General features: G+C 39.7%; 1 protein-coding gene across 1 annotated transcript; it reads right to left on the reverse strand.

Moving 5' to 3' along the window:
- Positions 1-1,242: 1,242 nt before the first annotated feature.
- tyrp1a (tyrosinase-related protein 1a) lies at positions 1,243-4,616 on the reverse strand (the record flags this gene model as incomplete). Its single annotated transcript, XM_083910639.1, has 7 exons — positions 1,243-1,430; positions 1,543-1,689; positions 2,110-2,289; positions 2,384-2,551; positions 2,640-2,844; positions 3,608-3,930; positions 4,262-4,616. 7 exons carry the CDS (start codon positions 4,614-4,616, stop codon positions 1,243-1,245), a joined length of 1,566 nt encoding a protein of 521 aa, XP_083766765.1.
- Between the last annotated feature and the right edge of the window lie 7,139 nt (positions 4,617-11,755).

Here is an 11,755-nt window from a genome sequence, read left to right on the forward strand (position 1 = left end):
CTCACCATTGGGGGGCACTAATTCTCACACACTGGACCTTTAAATTGAGGGTGAGCAAATAGTTTATTAATGTGTTGTAAATGTGATTGTCTGCAAAAATAAACAAGCACCAGGTGCTACATGAATTGCAGTAATAGATGATATGAAGTATAATGTGATTTGTTGTGTACATGTAAACATGTATGTTTTTTTTCTGTATGATTGGATCACATGAATGTGCAAATGTGCAAAGCTGAACAAAACCACCACGTTAAAACAAATTAACATGAGCCCAAATCCAACACCGTTTAGGCAAAAATAGTATAAATACAGATTACAAGGGACAACAAAACAATATACACTTTGCTACACTGACACAGAAAATGGAAAAAAAAGCACCATGCAGTGTTTCACTAGAGTCTCCGGATTTCCACTAAATCAACAGCCTTGTTTTTATAAATGTACTTTTTATATCTCCATTCATAATTCACAACAGTCATGTCACGTGTATCATGTTCTTAATACATTATAAAAGGCAACAAAAAAGAAGCTCTTCATCTGTACTGCACATGCAGTTTCAGACATTTAACTATTGCACCCCCTTGTGGGCGCTGGCTGCACTGCATGAGCATGAGTGTGGAGCACAATTAAGACTGTCAGTCACTTCACTGACGTCATCGTCTGTAGTAAACCAAGCAACTTTGACTGAAGTTAGATAAAGATAAGTGTCTTGTCTCTAAACATGGTGGGCGTTATTGATGCTTATGCATTATTTTTGCACGAATTTCATTAATATTTACATCTCTTACTTTAAATATTTTCAAATAATTAGTGGGAAACAGAATAATACATTTACATGATCAGAATCTGCATTGTTAAAGCTTGATCGCCTTTAAATTGAAGCATGAAACACGACCTCACATTGCTGATAAGGACATGTCATTTTGAGTTGAGTGCCATCTGGTGGTATTGCTGTCACACCAACAGATCAGTTGTTCACTCACTTTATTCCAACACATTTTCCACTTTCAGATTTACCAGGAATCTCAAACTTGCAAAGACACAGCACACTGCTGTCAGATTCTCAGAGACGACTGCATCTGTGGCTTTAAATGTAAAAAAAAAAGTGATAAAGCAAAATGTTTATATATAAAGTTTTTTTTTTTTCTGAATGAACGAATGTTTCCCCATTGAGAACAGATTCAAGCTAAACAAACTGCACTGAAAAGGCACATAGGTGAAGCTTGTGTTCACGTTCACATTTCAAACGACAGACTGGCTTTTGTCACTGTCGTACCGCTGGTACTGATCCACGAGCAGCGGCTGGTGACCTTCCATCTTGTAAGACCTGACACGCACGGCACACGTGGTGGCAGCGAAAACGACCGCAACGGCCACAAGGGCAGAGACTATTGCCATGGTGATGATTTCAGTCAGAGTGAAAGGCTGACCTAGAACAATTGGATGATTACCATCATCATTACAATCATCGTGTGCATTTATTCAAAGGTAATATTGATGATTGAACATGTGTCTGGATAAAAGAAGAAAAAGCAAACCTACCTGGCCATTCAACTTCATAAGTGTAACCGAGATTTTCAGGGGCAGTCACAAACATCTCAGCGTTACTCACAGGAGGCCAGAAAGGCACCATGTTGTAGCGCCTGTTGTGACCAATGGGGGCGTTTTCTTCAGGATACATTGTGGAGTCTGTCAATAAATATTCCACATCAGCCTAGAACATACATTCTAATAATAACTGAAGTAAAAAAAAAAAGAACAAATAGTTTCATAATAAGATTTGTAAAAGACAAACTTTAAACCCAAGGCACACTTGCTCTGGAAAACATAAAAAGCCATTATTAGTATGGCTCATGCTTGGCCAAATTGCAATATACATCCTGTGCCACAACACATTGGTGCATTGTTTTTAAAAATGTGCCACGCATAAGCTGAACAAATAGTTTTTTTGTTTTTTTTAAACAAACTTTTCCACAGCAAGAGCCTTGTGTTCAAGTCTTTTGCTGCACATCTATCACCCCTGCACCAAAGAACGGCTTCTTAGAGATTCTGATCAGTCAACATCAAACAGCAGCTCCTTTTCTCTTTTCTTTCTTTCTTCAAACAAACCTAGATTGTGTCTCCTCAACCACTCATCAAAGATGGCATCGGTGTAGGTGTGAAGCAACACAAAGATGGGGTCATTGGGTGACAGGTGGGTCTGTCCTCCTGTCCCATTGAGGAAAAGATGGGCCAGGTTGTGAAGGCTCCTTACCGCAGGGTCGTAGTTCCCCTGGGGGGCGCTGTAGCCTGCCAAAACACACACACACGCACACCAAAAAAAGATAATGCAGAAATGCAAAGAAAGCCTGGCTGAGGAAGAAATATATTTCCACCCACTCACCCTCAACTGTGTTCCTGAAACTTTCAGAGGAGGTGGAGTAGTATGGTGGTGTGTCAAATGTGTTAATCTGCAAACAATCAGCCACGTCCTGTGGCTCTGGGAGACGCTGGACCATCGGCCTGTTGACATTCCCTGCTGGGTTCCTCCTGATGGGAGATGTTTCAGTGTCTGGAAGGAGACAACAGGGGAAAGGAAACCAGATGACACAGAGAATAAAGCACTGTAGCATCACATGGTAAAATAACAATAGTCTCACTGTTGCAGATGGTTCCTAGTGTGTCATAGTCCTCCACACTCTCACAGATGACTCTCCACTGAGAGAAGATGGAGTTTGTGCTCAGTGAATTCATGTCAAAACTGCTCCTGGCACCCACCAGGTCATCTGTGCAGATGTCACATGAGCTTCCACCAATGGCAAAGTTCCAGTATGGTAAGGCAAAGGAGGGGTCTTGCAGCATATCCTGATTGTAAAACAGAAATGAAGCAAAGAAAACTGGATTAGTGTTTATGAATGTGGTTTGAAGCAGCAATGTAGCATTTCCAAAATTCACTGATGACTTTTTTATTGTGTTGGAAACAATACATTAGAATCCCAGATGAACTGTAAATTATGACCGGTTCATAAGCGTTTTGTGAAGACTTCATCAGAAAAAACTTAGTTTATAACCAGGAGACAGAAAGCAAATGACTTAAATGACATCATGGATTTAGAAAAAGAGAACAGTAGCTAAAAAGTGAGACTCTTCATATTGTATTTTTATGACTGCCTGGTGCAAAGACTTATGTAACATAAATGTCTGTACAAATGTGAATCTCTTCATCATTAACAGGGTTGATTTACAGCAGTAGTTTAGTTCTGATAGAATTCCCCTGATCTTGATTTAAAAATAAACTCTCTCTCACTCAAACTGTGCCAGTAGCTGTGTGTGATCAGTTAAAAACGACAACAATGTTATTATTTTTCTGATAAAATGCCTATAATCCCAATTTGTTTGGCAGTACCAAGGCATGAAACTGTGTCAATTGTGATTTCCATGCCAGTACAATTGTGGAAAAATGGATTACACAAAACAAACAAGAAAGGGAATCAACTGTTGTGTTAGTGCAGGCTTTTTGTCTGTAATTATTGCAAAATACAGCACTAGATGAACTCCTATAGGAACCACATTAAATATATAACAATCTGATTAAAGTCCGTTTATGGCACCTATACAAACATCTCACCTGCATGTCTCTCTCCAGCTGCAGCAGGTGGAACCTGTGCCAAGTGACGAACCCAGGACCCTCATGTGAAAAGTCCACTCCGCCGAAGCTGGGCTGTCCCGCACCCAGGAACGTCTTGCTGACGGAGAAGTAGTGGCTCCAGACGAAGTAATTGTAGATGGTGACGTTGTCGAATTGCATGGTGTTGCCGTCGGGCCCGAAAATCTCCGGGTAGCGCCGCGTGGCGATCACCAGATCCGGGTGCACCGTGCGCTTGGCCTGGTCCAGCGCGTTCACGAACGCACGCTTGTCGTCCGTGCTGAGCTGCATCACGTTTCTTCTTACTGAGGAAAGAGGATTTAAGTCGCTCAGTCATGCGTTAATTGGGGGATCAGCGTTTAATGACCGAGAAAATGTGCGTAACGGGGCAGTGTTGATTTGCTTAATTCTGCAATCAAAAATACATTCCACAGTACACTTATTTGGACTATTAATAATCTCTCTTGATCAAAGTGTACTAAAAGAACAGTAAACTGAATAAAACCAGCTCAGTTGAATCATTTGCATTTTAATAACGCACCTGGTATTCATGAAATAAATCAATGTACATGTAAGTATACTAACAATATAGTAAAATAACACAAAAACAGTTTCCTCCAGAAGACGCGCACTTACCAACAGAAACCCGCTGGTCACAGGTGTCCCCCGTCCATCCGTGTCTGCAGCGGCCGCAGTTAAAGCCGCTGAAGTTCCCGTTACATTGACAAGTACGGTTGAAGAACCGGATCGGCCATCGTTCCCGGTCGTCGCGTCCGTCGTGGGGGTACTGAGGCCCGTGAGGCCGCGAGTCGATCGAGACGGCGACGCACTGTCCGCGGCCCGAGCTGGAGCCGCACGGGTCGTCGATGAGAGCCGAGGGTGAAGGACAGCACTGTCCACTCCTCAGTCCCTCTGGTGTCACACACTCTCTGGGGAACTGAGCGCTCGCGATCGCCGCGCACACAAGCACCAAAAAGCAGCGGCGCCACATCATCGAAAAAGGTCGCCAAACTTTACACACGACTGAAACCCACTTTTACCTAATGGATGTTTACCTGCTTCTTGTATCTACTGCTTGTCAACTAAGCTGTTATTTAAAAAGAACGCATATCACTTCAACACATCTGCAACTACCTTCTCTGTCAGATGACTGGGTTTAATTTCCTCATGTGCTTTCGGCCCCTGTTTCCACAAAAGCAGCGAGTTTACCGACTTTAAATACCGGATTAGCGCATGACTACCCGGATTTTCTGACTCCCGCGTGATTCCATCACATAACATCATATTGCCTACTGGGGATGGGGGGGATGGGGGTGATGGGGAGGAGGAGAAGGTAGAAAGATCCGGTCATGCACACAGTTATTCTTCTCAAGACTAAGACCTCTGCAGTTGCCTGAATGGGATTAACACTTATTGCGAGTTTGTCTAATTAATGACAAAACCGTTTAAAATTACATAAACACAAATTAACCCAAATTAGTAAACCCACATATAAACACCTTTGTTGTGAAGACAGTTTATAAAAAGTCTTCTGGCACACACACAAGGACACTTTGTTGAATTAATATAATCCAATCATGCTTCAAACGTGCTCTGATATACAATATGGGATTCAATTCTCTAATATTGCACTTGAAATATCTCTAAGTAATAATAATAGTAATGATGATGATGATAGAAAGCACAAATGACGCACAATGTGCCATTTTGAAGACAAATGTTGCTTAAGTGAATGAAAGAAATTCCATAAAACATTAGAATCTTGATGAAGCATCAATGGTTCATGTGTTTGCTGAAGTGATCATATTGTAGCTCATTAGGCTTCTCCAGAGGGCCTCTCTTCCCCTCACTCTCCCCCCTCCTCCTCCCCTTTTCAAAGCTCCAGGAGGTTTTTACTGCAATGAGCATGTGAGACATGGAGTCATGAAAGGCATTTTACGAAAAGGTCTTTGGCTACTGCTACTTTTATTTTTCTAGCCTCTATTTCCCCCCAAAAAGTTTTAAATTCCGTGCATTAAACCTAAATACTGCATGTGCACTATATTTGCTTTTAAATGTTAAAAACAGTCCTGTGCTTTGACCTGGCTGACTTACATTATGTCATGCATCCATGTGCTTTTCTGGCACTTTTAGTGAGTTTTCAGGGGGGGGCAGTGTCAGATGCAGCGACAAAAGCATCATAAAACCATGTCTAACTTTAACAAACACAGACATGCTGCATACCCACAGAAAGGTCAGAAACTCAACTAAAAGCTCATATAAACCATCCTTATGTTCACGAAACACAGTTAAAACACAGATGGATCAAACAGCAGGAGCGAAAAAAAACCGTCACGGCGCACACATTGAAAAGCGGCACCGGATCGTCAGCGTGATTATGTAAATAAAAAAAACACGTGTCAGCTGGACAGCAGAGAATCTACAGATTCCAACGGTACCATTTTTATCACTCTATGACCTAGATTCACGGATCCAGCCCCAAAATAAGAGCAAAACAACAACTGACTTTCAAGAAATACAAGCAGAAATGTTGTCTTACCTTTGCTGTTTATCAAAACAAGTTATTTCCACCAGAACAAAACCACTTCTAATGAAGAACTACACTTTCCAGCATGCTTTGGGAACAAATCCCAGTCTGATTGATCATTACAGAGCGACATTAGATCGTTCTGATTAGAGAAGGGCGAATGTCCGCACAAATGCGTCATATGCATTTATGTCATTTTGACTCGCTAATGAAGTGATTCACACACATTTGGAGACCGGGGTCTGATTCTACCGGTATAGACGTTTTTTTTTTCAAAACAAGTTCTTTTTAGACCTGTAGTGACATATAAATAAAATTAAATTGTTTTTTAATAATTTGGTACCTAAGAAATATCTAATGGCAAAGATGATGCCAAGCTGAGCCAAAAGTGAGGACGCCCAGACATCTCTTTAATAAAACATCTGTAATTTCACTCTGCTTTATCTCAGCAGCATCAGACTTTGCACAGCTCATGTCCACATGTTGTTACATGACCTCCATGTGTTTTTAAGCTCCTACTGCATATTCTAAAGGTGATATTTGATTTAAAATACAATATTTTTTTAGCAGAGGAAAAAAATCCTTTTTATGCTGTGTTCCATGTACATTTACTCGGACACAGTGGCATCTACAGTGAAACGTACACCTCTGGTGGAATCTCACAAGTGTTATCTGTAGTTTGATATGAAGATAATTCACATAGAGCTTGTAACTGCAGAGATTTACTCTATTTAGTTTTGGCATGTAATTTTCGAGCAGGGACTCCAAAAAGAGGGTCAGGGAAGAAGAGGTTAATAAATTGCCATGGAAAGAATACACAACTCCTTATATGGACATCCTGGGGGGGTGTGGTGTGTTTATAGGTCACATATTCAGGCTTTACAAAAACGGCAGAAGTCACAAAAGTTTTTCTTTTCTTTTTGTTTCATAAACACAAACCAAGTGAAATTCGAACTGTGACAAATTTCACAAATTCAATCCGATTTTAAACATTATGAGTACTTTTTGCTCAGGTGTGTTTATATAGTTGGTGGAAAATGATTTTTTCCCCATCATATTGCCTACGTTGTGTGAATGGATATAACACGCCTCTGTATATACTGTATGTTTAAACATCCATCCATTATCTACTGCTTTAACCTCCACCGGAGGGTCGCGAGGGGTGCTGTGCCTATCTCAGCTGACGTAGGGCGATAGGCGAGGTACACCCTGGACAGTTCACCTGTCCGTCACCAGGGCCACATGAACCCAGGTCTTCTTGCCGGAAAGGCAAGAGTGCTAACCACAACGGCAACCATGTTTAAACATAGTAATGGAAAAAAAAGCAGCCATGTTCTAAGGGTTAATATACATGTTGAGGATAGTCATATCCGATCTCATGTGTTCACAGAGACGCATCAAAGACACATTTTAACGGCGTGTGTGAACAGTCGTACTTGCCAGTGTCATCAGACTTGATTTACAGTAGCATCCCTTGAGCTGAGCAGCAGTTGTGTAAAAATTTGGTAACAAGCACATTTAGAGGTATCAGTGACATTAACTATTTACCAGAAGGAAATCTAGTGGGAGTGAATTTCAGGTGAATGTGCACTATAACACGCACAAAAATGTGTTTGTTGTTGTTGTGGAAACTTACTGCTCCTCTCACCACAGCTTGACATGTTTACTTTTGCTTACCCATTTCATCCTGTCTGTGCAATGTTCATTTGAATTCTCCCATCGCTCCTCTAGCACCAGCCCCTTTTGTTTGTTTACCTCTCTGTTCGGCAGCTGAAAGTGTTGGGCTGAAAACAAAAAAAAAACTTTTGATTAGTTTATGATGATGATGATGATACCAGTGGCAAAATCTTGATTATTTCTGGTATGCTGCTACCATAACCTCGAGGCACTTTTGTGCTGAGGAAAATGATTGGCTGTTAAATCTGCAGCAAAAACCTCCAGGGGTTTGAATCTGGGGCAGGATCAGTGAGGCAGGATCTTTCTAAAACATAGTCTTACATTCTTCACACTTTTTTACTTCAAGATTAACAATTGGTTGCAGAAAAGCCACTGGATAGTGTGAACAAAAGTTACATCAATGGTTGCATTATAATATATAGCATAATAGTTTAATATTTTAGTCAAAGGCTGATTTTACTGAAGTATATTTTGCTATTAATGCTTTTACATTGGACAATTTCAGAGAATATTTGCACATTCTGTCTATGAGCCTATTTAAGACATTTAGTTCCGGAATAACATCAACTGTAAACATTGGTTTTTGGACAAAAGCGATAAAATTGATATCCACAGTATTAATGAGCATGTACAATTGAAAACAAATCACCCATCATTCAAATGAGCACCCCAGGCAACTCGAAAATCATTGTGACGCTGTTCTATGAGAAGAAACTTTTATTTTCCTGGCACGAGTCCGATTCTTACCCCAGTCACATGCGTTTCACATCGATTATCACAATGCCAGATGGGATGTATCGTTTCATAATTGGGGCGTGATGGTGAGGATTACACAAAGCTAGCACTAAGCCAATTCTCATGAAGTACATTTGAAAAATACAGCCACATTCCTTGTGCATGTGCACTTCTCGTGTTCCCCTTGAAAACTCGTAGGAGGCCCATTAGTGTTCTGAAGATATGACTGTTTAAAAAACAATTTGTATGGTCAAAACAGGTGGAGCCAGCTATTTACTGATAGGTCTTTTGATTAAATTAGGTTTTTTTTCCCCATCAGACCTTTAAACACCTCACAATAAAACCTGACAAATGACTGTACATAACACTTTATTGAATGCAAACTGATATTAGGATTATCACATGAATATGTATCAGTTTATTCTGTAAACATAAACTTCACTCATGTATTTTAAAATCAGATGTAAATCCATTATTCTGCCATGGGAGTTGCACATGCACCCCACTCCTCTGTCAGTCCTGTGACCACAGCTCAACTGACCTCCCTTTCATCCCTCCTCTCCCCCTCCACCAGTCTGCATGTGCTGTCTGTGTGAGGAAAAAACCCTGGATACAGGAGAGGAGGATCATGTGAGAATATGTGACTTGGGCTTAATGTTAATCCTAGCCTTTGGTAAAAATGGCACAGTGGGAGTCATTAAGAGTGAGCTTTTACGAGCGCGTCACTGTCTCCCTCTCTCTTTCCCTGCGCCTGTCCTTGAAGATGATGCCTGCAACTGGTTGTCAATCTCTTTCAGTTTGACATCACAGGCCGACTTCATGGCACTATTTTTTTATTTTTTTTATCTCAGCCCCCACTTTTCCCTCATCTTCATTTCCATGTCTGTTAATGCGGGAGAATAAGAATGACTCCCATGTGGACACACTGTTAGAGCTTGAGGCACTGAGTAAACAACAGCGCTTTGCACTGTATGGTAATACCTGAAAAATCAGTGTTGGCATGTTAATGTTTAGGATAATGCACTTCTGACGGAGATATTTCATTAACCTTTATAAAGAATATAGTAATATAAACCAAAGATCTGACAAACGTACATTTAGACATGAGCAGTGTTGGACAAGTTACATTACTTTTTGTAAATACAATCAAAAAGTGGTGCTCAAACTGCCTCCCTGCAAACTTAGCAGCTTCTGGAAACAAAAAAAGCATCTCCCAACTTAACGGTTTTGTGTCACGTGAACTGTACATGTCATCAAAAGACACTGATGTTCACAATAAACCATCCAATAATTGATTTCATTCTATTTCGTTTGCGATAAATGTCTGTAAACCATGTCTACAAACTTGGACGGCCCATCTTGTCAATGTTCATGACATTTCACTGGAAAAGTTCAAACGTTGACCTGCTGGGGGCGCTAAATGAAAAGTGGAAAGATCACCTCAGCTTCTTCCCCGGGACAACACGGGTATGTGCACTAAATGTCAAGACAATCTGTCTCCTGGTTGTTTTGACATTTCACTACGAGTCAACTATGTCAAACCCCCTGGTGGGGGTTCAGGAGAAGTCAGATCATAACCAGAGTCAGCAGGATTTATCCTCTAAGGACCATGAATGCCTGTACAAAATGTCATGACAATATAGTTTATACTGTAATTTACAGCAGGTTAGGGGACAGAATAAGCTGCTATAGGTGGCCTTAAAACAATATCAGCAGCATGTGGCCAAGAAAAGTCACCCATTTACTCGCTGCACCAGGTTATCGTCCCAGGATCACAGAGGAGCTGAAGTCAAAATGGTACATCTTGAGTCTCCAATTAAAAATCTATGCAAACATGGACAGAACAACAGAATATTTTCATCTCAGAGAAAATAATCTTCATGATTTAATAGCATGGGGCAGTGATTCCCAAAGCTATGACGGTACATGAAGCTGTTAAAGATCATGAAAATGAAAGAGTTGTTATTAAGCTTAAAATAATGAGTAAAATACTCATGACCCATTTTAAGTTGCTTTACAAATTGATTATAATGGATAGTTAATAGATAATGTATAGACTGCTTTGTCTGTAGATGTGCTGACACATCAAAGTATAATTTGATTTGACAAAACCTATCTCTTGTCCATTTATGAAACAAATCATATGTATGCAAATACTTCATCCAATAGGTTTTGTTGGGCAGATTTTCAGAATTTAAAACGGGCTTAAACATTGTTAGATGTGGAAATGGCTGGTGTAGATTTGGATTGTACAGAGAAATTTAAAAAAAAAAGGAAAGATAATCTGCAGCTTCAAGTTTTTGTTGTTTATAGAGTCACTATTTCTGTCCATATTGCAAGTCATTGAAAGGCAAAGAAGTAAATTATTAAAACCACATCATATTGAAAACACATATTTAGTATGAGGTAACTCTCTACTTATACGGAAAGTTCATGACCTAATATAAGTATAAGTATATGGAAGTGTATCCTGGGATTTCTTACACAATATACATATCATAATATGTACAATCTGCTGCTACTGTGACTGCAGAACTCTCCTCTGGGCACAAAACAAGAAAGAAAGTGTAGTTTATTTTTCTCGGCTGATATTGAAATAATGCAAAGACTAGTACAGTAATGCATGATATAAATACAGTGTAGGTATGTTACTGTAAAAGCGAAAGCATTGATTATATGGCTCAGGTTAAATCCTTGATTTGGGAAAAAGCGTCTCACAATATTCTTAATTATCTTATTGATTCTTGTGCTTTTAATGTAAAGTGACTTTGAGTTTATGTAAAGTGCTATATAATAAATAATATATATTACAATTATTATTATAATAATAATAAAAACATCTGTGGAAGCCAGGGAATTATGTTGGAATATGTCAATAAATAATACATTCTCACAGTTGAGTTTTAGTCTGTGATAAGCACATTAAAAGTTACAGGTTTGAATTCAAATATGTTATTCTTTGTTCATTGTAGATTTAACCAAATACAACTTATTCGGTATGAGTGACACGTTTTTTATTTACCCAACAAACTGGTCTTTCACTCTGTGTAATACACTACAGTTACCAGCAGAGGACAGTAACATCTCATGTAAAGATCTGACCTCAGACAAGTATCGAACCTGTATTACAGCAGCAGTACTGGGTGGGAATTCATCCACTGGATGTTAACTGTACTTTACAAAATGAATCA

The sequence above is a fragment of the Microchirus variegatus genome, assembly GCF_963457635.1.
Source record: "Microchirus variegatus genome assembly, chromosome: 2".
Lineage (NCBI taxonomy): Eukaryota > Metazoa > Chordata > Actinopteri > Pleuronectiformes > Soleidae > Microchirus > Microchirus variegatus.